The following is a 23,923-nucleotide window of genomic DNA, read 5'->3' on the forward strand; positions in this document are numbered from 1 at the left end:
TTCAATCTGTGTATCGATTTCCCCTGACTTAATTAGAGCTCTCCAGAATTTTCGATTTTAAATTCCGCTTCGGTTAATTTTGCATATGCTTCGCGTTTATTCATGCCGCCCATTTAACGTACCTGCTTGCCTTCCGCGGCGGCGACTATCGTCGCTCCCACGAATTTCAATCATTCGACATTTTTTCAATTATCTCCACCGGCGACGGCGACGGGCACCGCGTGCGACCCCCGTCCCTTGCGAAAATGCAAGCCGATGTAAATGGAACGTACGCAACCGCGTTACACCAGCTGCCGCCGGTGTCGTCGGGGTTCATTGATGCCACAGGCAACTCGCGATTCGAGAATATTTTTCTTGTTCAGCGGCGTAGCAGAGAAGAGACTCCTCTTTCAACCTTTCAGGCAGAATGCTTCTGATCGGAGCCTGTTTCATTTTTCTTTCATTTTCATTAACGCTCAGTTCATATATCTCATTTCTCTCTGTTGGCGTTCTATAAACGTAATACACGTTTCTCAAATAAATTTGAAATTATGAAAAATCGCTTTAAAATAATTACGTCAAAACGAATTTTTCAATTTTTTTTCTCGTTAATAAAAGGATTAAAAAAATTTAATAGGCGATTACAAATGCCTAATCGCTGTGGGATTATAACGGAGAAAGGGATAGAGATTGATCAATTAAAATTATCGCGATTAAATTGTATTTTAAAGCATCTGAAATTCTGATACCTACGCCATTATTCATCTATCATCCGCCGACATCGCGAGTTACCTTCTCTTCTAGTATGTCGGAAACTAGAGTTTCATCATTAGCGTTAGGTAATATCGTCGATAATAATTTTTGCATTAAGAGCAAGCACCCCGTGGCGCTCGCGATATCGTTATTCAAGTTCATATTCAGGTTCCAGTTACCTTGCTCACCCGCGTCTTTCATGCTGTTTCTTAAAACCCATTTAAATTTGCGAATATATACATCACCCATATATTTCATCGCGAGAAATAGGATCAGTATGTCACGAGTCATAAACGAGGAAAAATAGCACGTGATATTGTTAACGATGATAACGATCGCGACATCGTATGAAGTAAACGACCGCGATATGAGAGTTCATCTTCGTTCGTTTCCTTCATCTTGATAATCCGAATGATAATTTTTAAAATTTTTGCACTGAAATTTAAAGCGTTCCGATAAACGAAACGACGAGGGATGTACAAACGGATGAGGTAACTACCCCGCTTTTGGGTAATTCCCAAAACTCTCATTACCAAGTTCAACAGGTTGCGAATGACGCGAATGACGCAAATTCGCGCTAAGAAGAAAAAAAAAAAATCAGTTCAAACTGACGTAACAATCCGCTCGTGAAAATCGCGAAAACGATCTCGGCTCGCGTGTACAGAAACGCGCGTACAAATTACGAGGGAAGGCGCGTATTTGTACTTTTCACGCGGCCGTCTGAGAATTTTCTCCGATAAATCCGTACGCGCGTATCGGTCTTATGACCGATTAATCGCGAGAGAGCTCCGACGACAACACATACACGGTGAATTATTCATCGCGCGTCGCGCGACATTAGCCTTCTTCAGCTGCAAACCGTTGCGTCACACATCCCGGCATTCATCGCTCCCGCGCTTAATTTTATCGCGTACTCGCTCGTTTGTCAAATTATCTCTTTCGCGCTGCTTCAATTATATCCGCCGGCGGTGATAAGCACAGAATTGCATTTGCGTGCGCACGGTGGCATCGCGGCACACGCGTGGAAACACGGCACGCGGCGTGTGTGTACACACAATCGCGTTATGCCAGGCCGCGTCTGCTGTCAGGCATCATCGGCATTAACGGCGATGCGCCCTTCGTGCGTAACGCCGACGTTTTGCAAAGTTAATTATCAACGAATAGAGAACTCCCTCTTTGCCTTTCTCTCTCTCTCTCTCTCTCTCTCTCTCTCTCTCTTTCTCTCTCTCTCCCCCCTCGTAGAGGGAGAGCATCCATCGCGTTTAGCTTCGTTTGTACACTTGTTAGAAACACAATGTCTAGCATCATCGATTCTGGAAGTACACGGAAAGAACAGTCCTGCTAAAGTATCTGAAAAATTCAGCCAGATTTGAAAATAATGTCGTTAGATCGTCAAAATAATTGCGTAAGATGTTCAAATTGATTGTTAGAATAGCGAAATGTTTTGCTAGATATTTTTTGATAATAATCGTCATTTTACATATGATTTTTATGATTTTCCAAAGGCAGTTCTTTTTAAAAAAAATGTCTTTCGCGCTTTGAATTCCGATATAAACGTAATTTATTTATCATTTCTATATTGAATTTTGGCACAGAGTAATACGAAATAATAAAATGAAGTAATCAAATGAATCGAATTTTACGGAAAAATCTATTATTTAATGTACTTCGCAAGATTTATACATTTGAAATACATTTGCGAAAGTATGTCGGTCATTAATGATAAAATGAAAGCAACGTTTTGATAATAAATCGGTTGGCACATAGTCTTGTTTATTTTTTACGCTGTTGCACGTCACAGCTCATCGCACTATCTTTCATCTAGACACTTGAACGAACAGGTAGGGTTACACGCTGCTAAGTTTATCATCATATTAATCCTCAAGACACGACAAAAAATAATAATCATATCTTACGATTACTGCAATAAATAATGATTATTAATCTGCATGATTCGTAAATAAAATAACGAGTCTTTATCGAAATATACATATATTTCGTGCGACTTATTTTTTTAATATTAGAAAATATTTTTTTTTAATATTTTTTTATATTTTTTATAATAGAAAATAATAAAAAAGATCGATATAATATAAATTGTTATTTCGTGTAGACATTTATAAAATATCTACAGACATTTATATTTTTCTGTAACGAAATTCAATTTTATTAACAAATTTTATAACTGTATTATGTTACATAATATTCTATTGTATTTTGCATTTAAGTTTTATTTTATTTTTGTTATAATATAAATTATATTTTATTTGATAACATGTGTTTTTATATTTAATCTTATATTATATTTTTGTAAAAATATATATGAAAAAATGTATGAAAAAATAACAAATGTTTAAATTTAAAACGTGCAAAAAAGGAGGACCGTTCATTAAAATTTGCGAGAATGGTGAAGAGCTTTTATAAATTGATAAATATATCGATCAAATAATAGCAATCTATTAATAAGACAAGTACGCATTATTAACAGAAAATTTTAAATATTGTATACAAATCACATGATCGTTCATTAATGAAAATTTAACGAAAATTTTAATAATTGATCAATTATTCCATATACAATTTAGTTCGTATAAAATTTTCTTTTTATATATATATATATATATACACCCACGCGTGCACACCTATCTCTGAAAAAGACACTTGCTTTCCCGTCGAGAATTAATAATACAGATGACATAAACTGGCATCCATACTGAATCGAATTCTCATATATCCATCCTCTTATATAGCTCTCTGCTTATATTCCATTGCTACATTTCGTTTACGTGTCATTCTTATCTTCGTCATTTGTGACTGGGGATTTATTCGCGGCGCCTCGGTCCTCGGTAAGAAAGTATTTTTCTTTGCCGGATCGTCTTATAAGTCTCATTTTTACCGTTAAGCCGTCCGTGGCGAGACAGAAAAGGACAACGATAGGAGGCGACCAGGCGGCGAGAATAATGTATATACCCACCGGGGGTGAGGAAGGGTAATGGAGAGAAGCGGATGGTCTTGGATGTAGGGTGTAAGGTAGAGGAGGCGGCGCGGCGCGCGGAGCTTTTCCTTTGCGCAAAGCGAAATAAATGCCACTCGTGAAGCTGCGCGACACCATTTTACCGCCGCGTACGGACTGTACGCTGTACGCTCGAACAGCATCAGTCGCTTAACTGCATATTCGAGAAGGATAAGGGGGTGGATAAGGTGGCGAAAAATAGAGAGAACGAGCGAGGCTGATCTTTCGGGGGTGAGGGTGACGAAAAAAGGCAACGAGGAGAAACGCGAACGGGGATGCCGTTGATACAGGCGTACATTCGAGCGATTTCGACGGATGCGCCCCTCTGGCCCCTTTTATAAATAGCAGATAGAAACGTGACGCGGTATCGATCAGGATGCGCGATATGTCGAAAACGAGGGAGTCGGGCACGGCGAAATGGCACGTAAGCAACGACGATAACGAAAACGCGCGTTTTCAGGAACCGCGCGCATGTTCCGTGAGACGGCACGACGCCCGTAATCCTCGAAGGCACAGGAAATATTTTTTATATCGTGCTTTTTTTACCGAATAAAAATCGTGGACAGAAGCGGCGCCGTTCGAGCGGTGTACCCTTTTGTTTGCGAAAAATGTTTGACTCGCACTTTTCGAATTCATTCGTCTCGCGATCGTTGAACGCGGATGGTAATCCAGTTAAAAAAAAAAAAAAAAAAAAAAAAATAATCGAGTTTTGCGCACAAAAAGTTACGGCGGACTGCCCGGTATACAGCGAAAAATGCTCTCCTTTATAATGCATATAAATCTCTTTATTCGAAAAATTTTGCAAAAAATATTCCGAAACCGTACGTGCATGTATTTTGTACAATTTATATACAATCGGTGGAGGATACAACACCGGTGGAGATAAACGACAATCACGCGTGATCTTTCCGAGCACACAAACAAACTTTCCTTCCCATGAAAATTTTATACACCTTCCACGAGCGCGGCGAGCTCTCCCATGGCTTTTTCAATTCTCCAACATACATACATACAAAACGTGTGCCACATTGCTCGCCGACGCATGCATATGTATACATATTCGTACGTCGCCGGCAAAGGGCGCACACGTGGTCCTTTGGCCGTGAACGATTCAGGGGAGCTAGCCCGGAATATCCGCCCCCGACTTATACGTGTCTCGAATGTGAAAAGAGGAGCGACAGGACGGTCCAGTGCGCGCAAAGTTGCTTCAGAGAGAAAAAGCGACAGGCTGAGGCGACTCCACTTCGCGTTTCCACGGGCGAATAATTTATGAAATTCGATTTCTCGTTCTCTCTCTCTCTCTCTCTCTCTCTCTCATCGTCGCGGTCGTGATACGCACATGTCCTCCCTCGGTAAAAAAAACATGTACAAGAACTCGAAAAGAAAATCGTGTGAGAGACATGTCGTCATACCTAAACTTGTCGAATAAATAATGCATGGATAGGCAGATACGGATATCGATTACTCTGTATAAATAATCTCTTTTTCAAATTAAAAAGAGATAAGCGCGCCTTACACTTACGTGAAATTTTCTTTTCACATTGAGGATACCATCGATATCCGTTTACTGACGTTTACGTCAGGCGTCCGCAATATTGTTCGCATACGATAATTGGCTCAATGCGGCAGAAGCTGTTTTATTAAACAGGTGTTTTGTCATGTTCTAGGATTCATTTTGCAAGACCGAATATGTAAATATCAATCAGTAAACGCAACTTGGATTACCTGGAAATTATCCTGTTTACAATGGTATTGTTGCGAGCAATTGTAGTGCGTATTGAATGACATTTATATAATTGTTACCCGGCAACGAATTAACTAACCGATACGTAAATTGTATTGTAGAAATGCAAGCCAGTCTGTAATGAATCATTGAATTGAATGCACATGTAATCTGAAATCTGTATAATCGGAAATGCATTTTGTCATCTTGCTAAATAACGTCTCGCTCGATGTAAACCGTGTTAAGTTAATAGTTAACTTTTTTAAAAAATACAAAGCAGACTCTCCTTAATAGAATTATGCAGGAAACAATGATATCCATCGAGAGAACAAGCGACGATGATTGATTGTAAGTAAAAAATAATTGAAACAAAATTTCCACGAGGAGAAAGATCCTAATTAAAAACATGCAATTAGCATTTGAAAAAAAAAAAAAAGTACGCGCAATTACAAATGCAAAAAAGTAGGACGGTAAATAAAGAGTGAAAAAGAAGAGAAGAGCCGGGAGAGAACACTTTCAAATAGCAATTTTGCAAAATCTTAATTTGAGGAAAGTGCACAACGCGGTCAAACGGGAATGCGGTGAAATTATTTTTTAGCCCAAAAGAAAAAAAAGAAAAAAAAAATATACATCGAAAGTTGAGGTGAAATCGCGAGGAACTTTTCGCCGTATTAAATGACGCCACTGAAAGTTAACCGTTGCCGGGTGCTTTTTTAATGTCGGCCGGAAGATTAAATGTCTCATCGGGAGCCTTTGGTCCGCTATTTTTAATAAAGCAACGGCGTCTTACTCTGTACATATACATATATACTACTTTCGTTCATCCCAGTTTTCCCGCAACTCCTTCATTATTTGCTCGTTGGATCGTAAGAAATGTCCCCTCGTGCTCGGACATTTTTATTTGTCCTGCCTTGTCCCTCCTTCCTCATTCTTTGCGTATCACGCCGCGAATTCGTACGAGAATGCCTAGAGAGATACGTGAGCTTTTTTCCAAGATAAGTCGGAGGATCTTCCCGGCGTCATCGGGAATCCGAGACCTGCCACCCTGGCAGTAAACGATGAAAACGTTTCCGTGAAATTTCTATCGTGAAATATGAAAAAGGGTCTCATTACGCAGTGACATTTCTGTGAATAAATATTTAATTCATTATTTTCTTAGGAGAAGTCACGCAAATATATCATCTAGATATATTTTGTTTCATATTAAATCTAATCATTCGTATATTTTCATATTAAAAAGGAAAATATTTATGAAATAATTACAGATTTATGCAAGTGATAATAATAATAATAATAATAATAATAATAATAATAATAATAATGAATTAATGGTAATCTCGATTGTCTTTCTGTTTCTCCGCGCTAATTAAAGTTACAGTTCGACTTAGTCTAGCATTCGCGCGTTTATGCCATCGACGATACTTTCGAATAATTAAAGATATCTAGTATCGTTGTTATGTAAAAGAAAGCGGCCATAACCACCTTGTTAAGATGTGAAACGGAGAATTCGCGCCTATCTTGCGAGAACACACGTAAACGTGCACACACAGTGTCGTTTCATTTAAGAACGAACAATGCTGGCGGTCGTATTACGCGTGTCCCAATAGTCTCTTTCGCGAAATAATCATGTACATGAGAACACTTCCAAGCCGCAGTCGGGAAAGAGGAGTGTCAAATGATATTGTAGCATGTGTGCGTACACCATTTATTTTCTCATCGTTTGCATATATTGTCGTTTCGAAGTAGAAAGACCTGTTACAATTTCATAATAATTAATAAGACATGATTGATGGATATCGTTTTCGAGTTGGCTAAGCCGAAACATTTCAATTATTTTTCTCTCGATATCGATATCTTTTAAGCGTATTCAAAATAATTATATAGGACGTTTAAATTGCTTGTTAAAATATTAAACATTTCGACAGCATTATTAATATTTAATAATATTATGTGTAATTATCTCGATACCGCATAATTATTTTGTTGACCCAGTAAAGTTATTTTCAAATTTTCTATCTAAATTTGTAACTAAATTTTTAGAGACTTCAGCAAAATTGTTTTCTCTTTCTGTCGAGAGAGAAAATACTTAATCAAAAGAATATACTCGAATCTAAGCTGTTATTAATGAACTTGTTCCTAGCGAATGATTTGTAACACCAGTCAATCTCGTCGTGTGTCGATATGATTTGTCGATAAATTTCTTAACATTCTAAATATCTTATTTTCCTCTTGACCTCGCTAATTGACGCGATTCATTCGAATTTTCACAAGCGTTGTAAAATCGATCAGACATTTCTGCCGTGATATCGACGTGCTGTCGACTCTAATTTTATCCGTTAAATGCATTTCATTCTCGCTGCACAAAACGACGGAAGGTCAAAGACCTTTTCTCTGACAATTATTTTCACGAAACGTGTTACGCTCGATGCCTGTAAGTCTGCCCGTGACAGAATAACGTCGCTATTTAATAGCGCTTAATAGCGGCGCAACGGCTAACGTGGAAACAAACGAGAAATCGATTTGAATTATTAAGGCAGAGGAAATATGACGACGACACGGGGTATCGATAGAGTAAAGCGAAATACAATTATATCCGTTTACCGGTGCGGGATCGGGAAAATACCGTTACGCGCGTAATTAACGGCGCAGATTGATCCTGCGTTTGTGCGATGTGCGCGTATATATATATATATATATATATATATGCCGAGGGAGAGGAAAAGGGGAGGAACACACGGGCTTTTCCGTGAAAAACACACTCGCGCGCGCGTTTACAAAATAGGCGCAATCCGGGCGTGAGAATTTACCGGCTCGATGTCGCTCGTTAACGATCGTTCGAGATTTGTGCACGCGCGCGCGATTTTCGCCGATGATCCATTTGACCCCGCGGCGTGGATTATCGTCGATGTTGTCTACCGCGTATTTTCAGCGTCACCGGTACACACGCGAGCGGTAATGAACGCGGGCGTGTGCAACGCGAGGAAGATTGATTTGACGGATATGACGACTTAGTAATGTGCCCGTGTCCGCGTTGGCCGTTTTATTAAAAGCCTGGCGCAGGTGCGAAACCACGACTTATCATCGAGCACGAAGGGGCTGCACATTAAGGGATAATATCATTTTAACGGTGCTTCCGCTTCCTACACGAGTAAAGGTGTACTCGCGTGGAAAAGATATTCTAAGTTGTAGACTATTTCATTGCGACTAGAATTGATGTAGAAAACAATGCAATGCAATTCGAAAAACAAAAATTTGATTGCAAAAACATTTAATTTAAAAAGCTTACAAAATTGCATACAACTGATTTTTAAATATATTGTATTTTATACGATTTCTATTTAATTAAATTTATTCAAAAGAGTCAGAAAAAATAGGAAATGAATTAAAAATCTTTTCCCTTTTGAATATTATATGTATTGCTTATAATGATACTTTTCTTGAAAATTGTTTTATTAAATACTTATTTGAAAGCTAATCTGAGATAATGACATATCAAATATTTAGCAGACATGTCAAATTACACACGACAGCAAATTAGTATAGCTAGATTAATATTACATCTCATAAATCAAGTTGCTTTAAAGTGGATAAGACAGAGTAGATTAAGATACGATATTTAATAGATAGATCTGATTGCGTAACATATTTTTATTTATGTCATATATTTAAGATAAAATTAGAGTGAAACAAAGAAAAATTTTACTTTTTATTTATTGTGAAAAATATGTTTATTTATGAAAAGATAATGAAAAGATAATGAAATTATATTATATAATTAATAGACATGGATAATTAGACATGGTGATTTTCTCAATAACACCGACAAAATTCATGCCTCTTATCTCCCTTAACATAATCATAAAAATAAAAGATGTAAATTGTGCAGATATATAAATTGGCCGACAGTTTACAATAGTAGCCAGTTGCATTTTTCCAAACGTAAAAATGAAAAAAAAAAAAAAAAAAAATGTAATTTTGTTGCACCCCGAAGAAAAATCTCGGGTAAGGATCAGTGCCGGTCGAAAAGCGAACTCGCGAGCGTTCTCGTTTTTCGCAAAGCGCGAAGGAAAAATCCATTTTGCGAGCGAACCGTTTGTCATCGGAACCGCTGATGCGCCGGAAGCAGTCGCGGAATTAGCTTTGCAATGCACTCGCGAACGCACTATTGCATTCCGGTCATAGTGGGCGAGGCGTGCGGTCGCGATACACTACTACGAAATTCGGCGAATGCACGCACGAGGAGCGGGAAGAATAGCGGCGGTCGATGGATGGTTCCGACGATGGACCGCGATCCCGCAGATTCCCGGTGCCATAAACCGTTGTCCCTCAAAACCGAGCGTGTCGTTCCGCAGCGTTTACCGTCGCGCCGGAAAGGTCGCGCGCGCGTGCGAAAACTAGCTTCGTTTCGCGAAACTAGTTTTGCATGGAAGTCTGTCGTGTGACGAATGCATATTGTCGCGCTTAATAACCTCTGCATAATTCACTGACTAAAGTAAGAGAGAGAGAGAGAGAGAGAGAGAGAGAGAGAGAGAGAGAGAGAGAGAGAGAGAGAGAGAGAGAGAGAGAAGAGGAGGAGGAGAGAGGAAGACGAGAGACATTGTCGATGGTGCGGAAACCGCCGGTACCGCTCGGGCCAACAAATGTCATCGTCAGTGTGATCCAACCGTCCTCGCAGAACCCGAAAGTCGCCCTTTCGCGAGGCGACACAACGTAACGCCCGTACAACCGCGTAAATTAACTTTAAGCACGGTTTCGAGATCGTGAGTTTGTAATTCGAGTTACGGCACGCTTTGCATTTTAAGTACCACGTCCGTACGGAGCTATCGTCGCAACGACTCGACCACGATTATTCCCAAGCAGGAGCAAGTATTTTTCGTATCCTGCTGTTGGAATTTTCCCGGATTGCCGAGAAGCGTCGCGAGTTACGCTCGGAAAATTTTAATTATCATACAATGTTCGCACGACAGTCGGTTTCTTTTATCTTTCAAATTTTGCGATTCCGCTGCGATCTCTTAAAATAGATATTTCATTATCCTCGATAGTCATCTTACGTTTAAAGAAACAAATGGATTTGTTCTCAATAAATAAAGTGTGTGAAATCTCATGATACTCACGCATAAGCTAAATTAATTAATTCATAAGTTAAAAATAAAATTACTTTTAATACAAGGAGGATTTTAAAAGATTAAAATTAAAGCAAAATAGTTCAATCCTTTCGCGTCCAAAATTTTTTTTTATCCGAAAACAATCTTCGTAACGTTTAGTCTGATTGAAAATAAAATAGTGTCATGTATTTTTAATTGTCGTAAATATTTTTTTAGATGCATTTACAGTTGTTAAACTATTGGCTTCTTCGGCGAAAGAGTGGCGAAAGAGTCAAATCGGACCTGTCCAAATCCGGCATTTTTTTACCACTTTGCAGAATGACCAAAAAAATGAGAAAAAAGAGGCGAAATTGTAAATCATCATTTAAATACAATCACTATATTTCGGAGAAGAGAAAAAAGACTATATTCACGCCATGTAAATCAATTCTATCATCAAAGGAGATAGTGCGACATGAATGACTGTGTGGACGAAATTAAAAAAAAAATCGCTTTCAACAACTCGCCTTTTTCTTCTTCGCTTTGAACAGGTCTGGATTAAACTCTCAATTCGCGTGTAATTTATGCTTACAGGTGACGATCAGATGGGCGCTGGCGCGAATTGGCTTGACTCGCACGTACTGTCCAACTTGACACTGATACTCGCCGTCGTCGGTCAGAGACGCGTCGATGATTCTCAGGTTGAAAATACCGGCGTCCTGATCGCCGATCAATTTCAGCCTGGGATGGCCCACGATTTCACCGTCTGTAACATTCATCAGAAATCGTTATGCGTCGAGTTATACTTCTGCGCGTTCTTGGGCAACGACTGATCGATAAAGTCAACCGATTGGTTTTAACTTTCTCGCGGCTAAGGAACGTCGTAATTCACAACAAACGGATACGCGATTAATGTCTCGGCTTTAATTTTAGCTCCGTTTATTACGCGCTTATTCGGCCACGTATGCGAGCACTCTCGGCAAAAACGATGCGATTACGATAGCCGGAAGTCGATGAGACCGCCGAGTAATTAACCGCTCGCTAGTCGCTAGTCCGTTCGCTCTCGAACGAGGCTCCTCTTTGCAGAGGAGTTTAAATAATAAATCCACAATGTTGCTACGTTTCTTAAGTAAGATCGTAAAAGTCCTCGTACATATACGTAAAACATATAACATGGGGATAGTAAATTTTTAAATCCTCTCTTGTCCATTTTACTTCTATATTTTATTCATGTCAGATTTTTTTTTAACGCACACAAGAATTAGTTAATCTTAAATGCTCTGGAAATTAAAATCAAATATTAAATATTTGCTCATGTTTAAACTATTCAATTATAAATTAAAAGTTTACTGAATATATATACCGGTAAATAGATTGGTATATCTAAAAATTTAAAACTTTACACTTTTAAATTAATAATTTAACAAGATAACAAATTTTGTATTGATTCGTTTAATGTTTCTCTTTTATGCATAAGTTTTTATAAAAAAAAATTTATCCTTAGATTAGATTTTCTTTAACAAAAATAATCAGTTTAATAGGTTACTAAGTTAAAATTTAACGCGAAACAAAGTGCAAAATCACATTGCGTAGATGTCCAATTGTGGGCTGCGTGTAATCGTAACGTATACGGTGACGTAAATCCGGGGATGAAGTAGAAAACAACATCGGTAACATCGGTCGTTCTTGATTAGTGCGTTAATGTATTTTCGAAAATTCCCGTGTAAAACAATCCCGCGTAAAGCGAAAACCCAATTTCCTATTAAAAATATAAGCAGCTTTTGTACGCGGTTTTAATTGGTGGATTTAGACACGAACGAGTTTTCCCGAGGCGTTAATTGTGCAACACAGGATTATCTGTCTTTATCGAATTTAACATGCATGGTTTGCTCTCTATGCATTTTATCTTGATTATCATCGATACATTTATATTGCAACAACTTTTCGCATAATTCTTTTTTCAAGTGGATTTATTGGAACCCAACGTGGGGTGTAAAGGAAGATAAATTTTGTTTCACAAAAAAAAAATATCAAAATAAAAAATAGCTTTAAATTAAAATCGCTGTAAACGATATGCAAAATTTACGTTTATGGTTTACGTGTGAGAAGTTTCCCATTATAAAATCATGTTTTCTTAAAAAAATATATATATAAATTGGTGGTCTTTATCATAATTTTCCATTTCCATATTTTATGTTGTTCATGATTTAAATTGGCGTTAATGCCAGGCAAAAACTGGTCTAATCAGTTTTCCCTGATAGGTAATTGACGCTCAATTAAGGCGGTGAGAGAGAAAATCGGAAAATAACGATCGTTCAATAAATCTTAAATTAGACCCCGCTGAATCTGGAAATGTAGTTTTACAAAAAATAAGTGAAAAAATGTAGGAAAAATAATATATTACTATTAATAATTCTAAAATTTATTTCAAATATTTCATAATTATCGCTAACACGTCTTTTTGATTGAGAAAATATTTTCGCGTCAAATATAGACGTGAATTTGTAGAGCTTCTCTGAAAGACGATATTTGAGGAAAAAAAAAATAAAAAATCGCGATAATTTATATTTCAACGTATTGTACTCACTTGGCTGTATGACATAAGCAAATCCATCTTTGACCCATTGAACGGTACCGACACGATTGCCCACTTCACAAGGAATTATCACCTCACCGCCTTCCAGCACGGAGCTGTTGCTCGGCCTAATCCGAAAATATTGTGCGGTGTCGCCTGTAACAGAAAGATAAAGATGATTTTAGTTCGGAAGCTGTGCCTCCCGGAGGGGCGATAAGCTCGCGTGTTTCCGCGTGCCGCAGCTTTGCGGGCGTTTTACTCGCTCGATAGGATAAAGCGAAGTAGGGTGATGTGCCATAGACTATAAAATTACGTTTACACCACGTTTTCTCCCTGCAGAAGTCGTCTTCGTAAGATTTATATTTATCTATCCACTTGAAGAAGTTTTGCAAGTCAACGACCGATTTTACGATGTATATTTCGGCGAACGTTTTATTTTATACGGAAATATAAAAGTAACAATTTCCTTTATATATGTATATATATATGTTTGTTAATTTATTGCGTATTTTATACAAATAATTGTGATAAGCAAATTTGAAGGCACAATCGATTCCTTCAGTACATATCTGGGATTCGGTATCTCCATTTGAAAAAAACTTCTATGGCAAAAACTTGTTATTAAAGGTTTTACGGATATACGAGAATTTTTTCAGATTTTTATACAATCCCGAACAGTGCAAAAAATTGCAGTGTGCTCTTCAAAGCCCCAGGTTGTTGATGGATAGCGCTAAATTACAAGTTGCCGACGGAGAGTTAACTTTCGAAGAATATCTTAATCAAGAGAGTCCAATTTTTCTATTCTAACGAACACAAAGAGAGACAAATAATACCAATCTACATCGTGCTTAATCTTCATAATAAATTATCACTCATTAAATCAATAAACAAATAAAATGTTAATAAGATTTAGTATTAATATCAAACCGTTAAAACCCGGCGCATTAAGCCACACCCCAAAAAGAATATAATTATATGAAAAACATTTCTCGAGTTCTAAGACTCTCGTGGTCGTTTCTTAAAAGAAAGCAGAATGAGCAGCCAATTAATGGCAAGAGGCGCAAGTCGGGTAAAAACGGGTCCAGTTTGAAAACTCGTAACGTCGGGGAATCGATAACTACGTGCCGGCTAATAAGCTTGCGGTTATCCAGCGTTTATCGCGGAGCGCGACGGCACGTCCACTTCCGATTCCGTCACTCGTTCGTAATCCAGGACTTACGTTCGATTCGTCCTGCTTAATTAACTTTAATTGCGTATTACGCGCTCCTTTTTGCTCCCCGCGACCGCTGGATTATCACGCGAGACGAGGAAGAGTTTCAGGTATCGCGAGTTTGCGCTAACCCACGTCGATGTGCTCGACGTCGGCCGCTCTGGACGTTTACCGAGGGCCCGAACTCTCCTTTCCGGAACAGCTCGGTATAATTTCTCATTTTTCACGAAAGCGAGAGAGGCCGCTAATTGCGTCTTATTGAACATCGTAAAGATGCATCCTTGTGCCGCGGCGCGGATCGATTAGGCGCGCTGGCGAGGCAACGAGGGAGCACAATAATTATGCCGATAATGTTGGCGATCACGCAAACCGCTAAGTTCCCCCGATACCGCCGCCGCTGAAAGAATCAAGGTAATCGAATGGTTTCGCCTCGATACGATCGATAATTCCTGTGCCCGCGTGGTATTCCACCGTCTGTACCGCATCATGGTACCGCATACATACGAGAGATTGGGGGATCCGCGTTACGCATTACACGCGAGCGTCCCCTCTTCCCCTCCCCCTCTCTCGCCTCGCTTTGTCCCGTGCGCCGCTGCGTTAAAAGCGAATTCGCACATGTCGCGCCGACTAAATTGACGATTTGAAATTAACCACGCGATTGTGCCAGTTGTGTAAATAATAATAGAAATTATAATTTGGGCTAATAAGATGAGTACCGACTCCAATTCGCGATTTAATAATCCTCGCCGCTTCACATTTCTCCCCCACCCTTTTTTCCGATGAGATTGAAAAATCGTGCATTAATTCTGACACATAAAATTTGACGTACGTATTTTTCAACGATTTTTCCATATGGCGGCTTATCATGAAAAATTGATATATACACATTGCAGTAAAAATGAAAAGATTGGTATAGGCCACGTGAAGTGATTTACAATTGAATTAATATTGGAAACAGCATAGTTCACGTTTTTTTGGCTAAATTGAATCAACAATGCTTTTCATCGACAATACCTCAACTCTCTCTCATGTTTTGTCTGAAAGAGACACGTGTCTATCATACATCATCGCAATGATACATGTTCTCGTAAATCGCATAGTTCTGGAAATGACATCGATCATAAATTACCGCTGCTAATATCATTTAAACGTAAAAATACTGACTTTTGTTGATCAATTAAGTTCCATATTGCGCAGTACAGGATAAATAAAACGCAGCATTGCTGCGTGATTTTATAGATTTTCATTTGATGGAACATATTTTAATATCGACTTAACGATATTTCAACTAACGATATTTCAATAGCAAATTAAATTTTACTCCACATATCATATATAAAATATTTTGAAAAATTAAATGCATATTGCATAACAAATTTTCCTGAAGCTAGAAAAAGCTATTAGTCAATCTAACGGTCTATTATACAATATATATGTTTTATGAGTTTCATAATTATGGAGTTGCAGGGCTTGTTTTATAATTGTCACAGTTGCCGGAGTTTATCTTTCGAATATGTGAGCTTCGTGCCTGCCGTAAAATCGATCAAATCGCTTTCGTAGGCTAACTTTCGAGCGATTTAATTATGCCATTGTAAAACTTAATCAGCGGTGGCCATCAAGCGGGAAACGAGTCCCCCGCGAGTTAATTCCTCGCGCCTGTATTTTTCAAAAAGCGATTAATTTTCGCGAAAACGGATTGCATTTGCTAGTGGATTTGCGATGATGCGCCTAAGCGAAAACTCGTTCGTGCAATACGCACACGCACTTGGGATGATTCATCCGGGATGATCGTCCAGAGTGAACCGTGTAAATTGGGTTTCGAGCGGTCGCCTAGCTCCGGCCCGAATTTACGCAATCCCGCCGTCCAAATGCAACGTCAATAAAATATAGGTGAGTCGGTCGGCCGGCTCGAGGTCTAAACGCGATTCGACGGGCGTCGTTTAATTTTGTAGCACAGAGCGACCGGTCGGCGCTCCGATTCGTCCAAAGGGATTCGATGATTGGGCGCGATTGTGGAGAACGGATTAAAACGACGCTGGCCAGCCGCGGTCGGCGAACGAGAGTTCAAAAACAAACGAGCGACGAGAGATACGAAAATAAAGTTTATAATTGAGTCCACATCGCGGGCTCCGGCATTATCCGAATAAAAATTTCATTTAGGCAAAAAGGTTGGATAAGTGAAAAAAAAAAAATTAATTTCATCTCCACCTACGGAATAAACGTTTCATTCGAATGGAATTCATTCAAAGATAAAGAGCTATCTATAGCTCTCTATTTGACCATAAAATATATCTTTGATCATAAATGATAATTTATTTCTGTCAACAATTTTTTTTAAATTTATTAATTTATAAAATTTTGTATTTGAGTCTGTGAATAATTTCATGTTGTACATAATCAGAAACAGGTGTGGCAAAATTAAACGAGAGAAAGAGGAAGTTAATCTCTTGAAATATTTTTTAAGCGAGCGATTTATTTAATTTTTTAATTGCTGAATTTATTTATTCGATATTAAAAGCCCTCGCACGTTTTTTATCTCTAAAGCTTTGTTAACAAAAATCTTAAATCTTTTGCGATTCTCAATTTCTCTCTTGATACAAAAAGCAAATACTGATAAATCTTCCTGAACGCGCTGATAGGACATAAATCGTTAAAAATATCGCAGCGTTATAACTATTTTATATTGCCGCGAATGCATACAAAGCCGACTTTAACAGCCGGGAAGACGATAAATAATTGTCAGGGTAGCAAACACAAGTTTCACAGGCACATAGAATAAACGTAACGCGTAGCGTGTGTATGTAACAAGGATTCGGCCGATTGCTTAAGTAAAATTTATCTTAACGCACCGAAGCTTTCAGCGAGCTTTCCTAATTGACGCAAGCGGAAAATGCGCGTAATCGGCATAGAGAGAAATAAACATCCGAGTCGAACGGAAAAAGAAAGAGAAGGGACGAAAAAGAGAAAAAAAAAATAGCAGCAAATTTGTCGTATGAATTACGTGATTATCGGTCTCGCAATCTTTTCCTGTTTCAGCCTGCATTGCGCAACGCAGCTTCATGCACAACTGATGCATCCTAATAAGAGTGCATTCCACGTCACGGGACGGTTCGAAGTTTTTCGTGCATTTCGCATAAATTCGTTGACAAAAAATGTCGAGCCATCGGCTATTTTTGAATTATGAATGATTGGAGATGTCGTCCGCGTGCGTGTGACCGAGATTTTCGTGGGTGGGATTAATTTTTAAAACGTCCAAAAATTGACAATAAAACGTCTCTTATTTAATTTAATTGAAATAGCCAATTTTTGTCGAATTTTAATACGACTATTGGTTTGGTGAAAATATACGTGGCAGATGGAAAATTTACCAGAAAATAGTCGGAGTCGAAGGAGATTTCTGTAGAGGGAAGGAGCGGCTGCAAATTGGCGGAAGGACGGAAGGAAGTGCACGACGGAATCCAGCACATACATCTATATACATCCGGTATGTAGGGCTTGGAGCTTCCCGTGGTTTGTTTATTTCAGCATGGCCTCGGATTAAATCGCGTCGCTTCTTATTTCATGCCCGCGAAAAGTGTCGCACGGGGTAGAGACACACAACACGTCACCGACGCCCGCATAAATTCCGCGATTAATCACCGCCCCGTCGATCAATTATTGAACGTGCTTTTTTTATCCGCGTTGAAACATCGTTGGCTTTCCCCTGCGCGCACCGTACATATTTACCTTTCCATCGTATTACCGGCAATTCTATGTAGATCTCACTTCCTTCCCGCGCTCGGCCATTAGAATTTCAAGCGTGGATCCGGCTCACGGAATTTTCGATAAAATCACTCCGTCGTCCTTCTTCCTGATTCTTAGAGAAGAGATAGAACCAGCGTACCTCTTAAGCCCTATTCATTTCCCGATCAACTCGTCTTATCCGCTTTAATTTATTAATTTTACCAGCGAGAAAAGAAGAAGTCGGCAGTTAATCCGTTAAGAAAGTATTCAAACGGAAATTAGATCTCTCTCGCGCGTCTTATGTATTACTAATTTATTTACAATTGATTTACATTTTTCTGCCATCCACCGCAGAGAGCCATCCGATCGAGGGAACAATTAATTCAATATTAAAGGAGTTCCGACGAGAGGGGGAAGAGAAACGGCGTCCTAAGCGCTTGATTGTATCAACACGGATTTGCTCGTGACGATTGTATTCCCTAGCAGAGGCATTCATCCCCGAGATCGTCGTTAGCTCGAAACGCCCTCATGTTGTTCCGTTTATCTCCCGCCATCCCCAGCCAAATATTAACGTCGTTGAATTCACGGGCATAACAAATTCCGCATTTCGCGCTTTCTTGTCCCGATCGGGTGGATTCTGTCACCCGCAATGAAAAGGTGGCATAATGACTAGAGGGAGGGTGGATGCAGAATCTCTCCCCTTCTTTCTGCAGCTCTGAAGATTCTGAAGGGAAACGACGATTCGCCGCTTCCTTCGCTATCTCCTTTCCTTCTCCCCCGCCTTCACCCTCCGCCTCCTCCTCACGCTCGAAAATGCAATTTCCAACATTGCGACGACATCTAATTCAATCCGCGCCCGTTTCTTCCCAGCTTTTGTGTCTGCCTTAAGTTTCAGTCTTAACGCAAATTTACGCTTTCGACGATTTGTCATGAATCATCTAAACCGAAATAGACGCAATCGCAAATATTTCGTTAAAAAGTTAATCGTTTATAATTAAATAATAATAAATTTCGGAGGTTGTTACTTCCTCTTCGATTTAAACTAGAAATTCGATATTACGATTTTATACGCATAAATCACGTCTATATATTAATTCATGTGAAATACGATAATTTATATATCTATTTGAATATTTTATGTTATAAATGTTTACATGTTAAATTATAGAACGTTAGACTATCTAATATATCTATGGAAATATAAAATCATCGAGAATATGTATATTTTCAATCATTGTTCCACGTGAGTGCGTTCGCGTTAAAACGCAACAAAGCGCATTGCCATCGACAATCTTGCATAATAATTAAATCACAAAGGTGCATCGGAGCCGCTCGCTATGGAGTTCACTCCCGACGGCGGAAGTTCGGACAAAAAGTCATTCGATCGGTGCATTCACTTCGGATAATTTCGATTCGGCGCGATCGTTCGTGCTCAACCGTGTAAATTCGCCTTTAGCCGGGGAGCAGAAAGGAGATCTCGCGAGGAGAGCAGTGAAAGAGCCCGAGCAAAGCCTCGTGCTTTTTGCCGTTTCGTGCCGCGCCGATATCCCCCCTTCCCCCTTCCACCCCTTCGTCGGCGATTTCATTCAGTTCGGTCGCGGCGCATCGCACGCGAAATGAGAACGTTCGTTTACGCGGCACAAAGGGAATCGTGGTATCGACTCCTCTCTCGTTTGAACATGAATGAGCAAAAGCGTATAAGTTTCCTAAAAGGCGAGACGTGCTTCGCTCCGCGCGCCGTGCTTCCGGTTCACCCTCGTCGTCCATCCTCGTCGCGTAATGTGTGAATTTCTTTCCTCCCCCGGAATCTCGGAATCTCGCTCGGAAAGACGTGGGGCGAGCTCGTGGGAAATTATTGGGAGCGTCAAGGCTCTGACGCTCGAGTTAAGGTACGAAACGGGCCGAGAATACGCGCTGAATAAGCCACGGTAATTCTCTCGCGAAAAAGAGTACAACACCACGGGACACGTACATTATACTGAGAATTCGCGCCGGAGTTTCCAGCCAGATTGTGCCGATACAAAGGGTAAAAAAGGGGTGGAACCTCCTCCGGATATCTCTCGGTTTTCTGCCACTGGATTCTGATACTTTTTAGTCAGAATACGCTGGCATTTCGAAGGATATCTTAATTGTCTTTTCTGGAATATGGCCCGTGCGTGTTTCGCCTACCGAACCGTCCGATATTAATATTTTCACGAATTTGTCACGTACAGTCGGTACGATCTTTGGCCTTACTTTCCCTCATGATTATTCCGATACAACAATTTCGCTTGAATTATGCAATCTGCGAATATAAATATAAAGAGATTACAAATCAAATTTATTAAAATTAATATGAAATAATAATTACAGAATCAACATTATTATGATTATCAATATATATATATAATTTGTATTCACATTTTCCATTCTAAATCTCGTCATATCTGCACAATATTATTTTATCGATTCGCCCTGTCCTTCTTTTTCTCGAAGGGAGAGAAAAATGTCCCGCTTTCGTGATCTTGAAATGAGCATAGCGGAGAACAGAGGTAACGCGGAAACACGCGACCGGCATCGCTATCTCGTTATTTCAAATTAGAGGATGGCGTATTGCGACGTGAAGCGCTGACAATGCGGGTACAGATAGGGTAACCGATACAATGATTGGCCGATATGCGGTAATTGACCACCGCCGCGCCTTCGTTCGCGGTTTGTAGGTATATCAAAATCGACGTATCGGCTATAATTGTTTTCAGAACAAACCTCGAGAGTATTCCCCTCGTTAACTTATAATCACTTCGCACTGTCGCAGCCGCGCTGCCGCAGAGCATGCACGAGATATATAAACGAAGCCTTGATTAAAGGCAGGGGCTTTAAAGTGACATCCTTTTGTGGATTTTGTATGATCTACGCGCCAGCGTCGGCAACCTTTTTCCCTTTGTAAACAACGTAATGGAAGAGGCGCGAAGAGAATCACACGTTACTTCTGGTCTATTAGCGGCAAAATTTCACATCTCTCATTTAATAAACTTTCTCGTTCGGGGATTCTACATAATTAGCGCGATTCGTCGCGTCTATGTTAAAATTATTACGTTTAAAGGTAACGAAAGTGTTGTATTAACGGAGAGACCGATATCGCGCAAAATCCTAATGCCTGCGAGGGGATAAAAGAAATTTTATCTTACAGCTAGAAATGTCTCTGCCGAGATCAACGTCCGTCAAAATGTAATAGCAAGCTCGTTTGTTCCATCTATCATCGGAATATGCAGTGAGCCGGAGAGAAGATAGTGTACATCGAGCTGTATCCCCGTAGAATTTCAATGAGCAGTCTCCGGCTCGACGTCGTTCGATATTATCAAAGAAACGTGTCTTATTTCGTATCGAGCGAAACGGAGAGCCCCTTGAAGTCCCCTTCCTGCCTCGAAGACCGTCGATTTGCGTAATTAGTCGTACCGCTATGCAATCACGTTGCGGTAATTGAGGGTCTTGCGAATACGCGAATCCGCGAACATGATAATGACTGGAATGAAGGCAAGTCGAATAGGCAAGGAAGAACATTTATTTTGCTGGACGTTAGAGTTCCTGGGGATAGCGCGATAAAACATATTAATGTGTCAAAGTGAGAGAGCCGTGCCGAGCCGTGCCGAGCTGAGAACCGAGGGAACCTTGTTAAAATTGAGTTTGTCCAAGGAATTTATTGAGACATATTCTTCGATCAATTTGACAGGAGATATACGACGGCTTTACAGGTGAAACGTGTTACTACGTATAAATTAGATATTAGATTTTCCTTGAATAGATGTTTGCTTTGAGGGTATATATATATATATATATATATATATATATGGGAAACCTATAAGTCACGGTCGACTGAGATCGTGCGACTCTTCATGGTCGAAGGCTTTCGCTCTATGCGGTTATAAAGCACCTGGTGCAGTCTGATCGGATGAGAAATTATGATTTATGATAGGTGCCTGCGTGCGATATAAAGCGGCTATCCGGGGAGCCGACGGAAACGCCAAAATGTAATCTCGTCGTCGTAGTAACGAGAATTCCGTAACAACTCTATATACACTTTTCCGAATAATAACTTGTTCGTACCTAGGCGTTGGATGTACTTCAACTTCACGGATGCGCGAGCAAATGACAATTTTCGTCCCTCAGTCGGCTTTAGTCATAGTTTAGCGTAACGTAATTTAAGGCCCGCTTGTCGAGAAATTTAATGTCGCGAATGTAGAAGTTGCGGGAAATATGACATCTTAACCGAATCTTCCCAAAGGAAAAGTACATCGCAAGTCGTAAAAGTTCTTCCGCGACTTTTGAAGTATATATTCCCTCCGCGTGTGCATGCGTGTCTAAGTGTGTGTTTGTGTGAGAGAAAATAGATATTCTCTGTCTATACTTTATTACTCGCGATCCGACTACTCTTGATTTTACCGAAGCTCATCACGCGGTGAATAAACTTATTTCGGTTAATCTCAAGGTGTTCGTATCTGTGCACAAAGGAGAAAATATGTTGAAAGAATACTTTTGCTGGCAAATGTAAAAATTTGAATCTGAATATAGATTCGAAAATAATTTTCCTTGTCCTATAAAATTACGTACGACTTCCTAGAAGATAAAAAATTTTTCCAGTGTTCATGTTTTTATCTGTATTGTTGTATTAATTTTATTAATATTTATGTATTGCACTAATATTTTTGCAATTGTCACGTTTAAACATCCTACATAATAATTTTGATGGTCCAAAATTATTTCCAGATCTGCATTTTGATCAGAAACTTTTTAGACTTGCTAACAAGTTCTTTTGCTGACAAATGTAAAAATTTGTTCAGACACAGATCTGAAAATAATTTCCGTTGTCCTACAAAATTATTACGTACGACGTTCCTAGAAGATGAAAAATTTTTGCAGTATTCATGTTTTTTTTTTTTTAACGTCTTTATTATCATATTAATATTGTATATGTATTGTACCAATATTTTCATTTTTGCAATTGTCACGGACGTTTAAGCGTCCTACATAATAATTTCGATGGTCCAAAATTACTTTCAGATCTGCATCTGATCGGATTTTGTTAGGCTTGCCAACAAAAGGTTCTTTCCGTGTATACAAAGCGGTCGCCGATGACGCGACCGGATGTAAAGCTTCTTCGCCGTCGTCTTACCGCAGCTCGCTTCCTTTCGCGCCCGGGGGATCGCCATTCTGTCCGGCGGGCAGGCAGGTTATTTCAACGCTCTTAATTGCGATTCTTCTCACAGGTCGGCACGCATGGACGCGCGCGTTACGCAGCGCGTATCGTGGGATTGTTTCGTGTTTTCTATCACGATAGATATCAAGGGGAAAGAAGAAGAATCGTCTCAACTCCGGCGCCCCTTTATCGCGGTGAAAAGTGGGCAGGATCCCGCAGGAAACATAAGTCTGTTTATTTCGGCTGCACTTAGACCGCAATAGAGGTATGTTCGGGTTTACGAAGGTAGGTAGAGAGAAGAAACAAACCGCGGAAAGTATAACTAAAACCTCGTAACGATAAGGCACTTCGCCTGGTACCAGATGCCCGATAAGAAGAGATTGGTAATCTAAAGTTTGAGTTCGAACATTCGCGGAATAAATAGTGGAAGTGTTAAATAAAAGCTTTGGACGCTTTTGATACTTACTGATTTAATTTCAAGTCAGGTGAGATAATCACATAAATATTAAAAATGAATATTAAAAAGTGGCAATCACTTGATAATAAAGAGATTTATACGCACGCATCTTAATTGTTCTTTAATTGTTCCTTTGATTGCAGTATTTAACATACATACCCGCTCTAAATTAATTAACAATTGTATAATTGTGTGTACATGTTTAAAACTCAATTAATCTCGCGGCTAAATCG

General features: G+C 39.4%; 1 protein-coding gene across 7 annotated transcripts in view; it reads right to left on the reverse strand.

Moving 5' to 3' along the window:
• sns (sticks and stones) overlaps nt 1-23,923 on the reverse strand; it is a 266,845-nt gene that overhangs the window by 62,002 nt on the left and 180,920 nt on the right. For all 7 annotated transcript variants that reach the window (XM_089073093.1, XM_089073091.1, XM_089073092.1 and 4 more), the window contains exons 2-3: nt 13,140-13,283; nt 11,145-11,318 (exon numbers count right to left, since the gene is read on the reverse strand). In XM_089073093.1, the coding sequence (XP_088929219.1) occupies nt 11,145-11,318; nt 13,140-13,283 (318 nt within the window). The remainder of the gene's footprint in view (nt 1-11,144; nt 11,319-13,139; nt 13,284-23,923) is intronic.

The sequence above is a fragment of the Pogonomyrmex barbatus genome, unplaced genomic scaffold (assembly GCF_055798465.1).
Source record: "Pogonomyrmex barbatus isolate J1 unplaced genomic scaffold, ASM5579846v1 scaffold14, whole genome shotgun sequence".
NCBI classification, from domain to species: Eukaryota; Metazoa; Arthropoda; class Insecta; order Hymenoptera; family Formicidae; genus Pogonomyrmex; species Pogonomyrmex barbatus.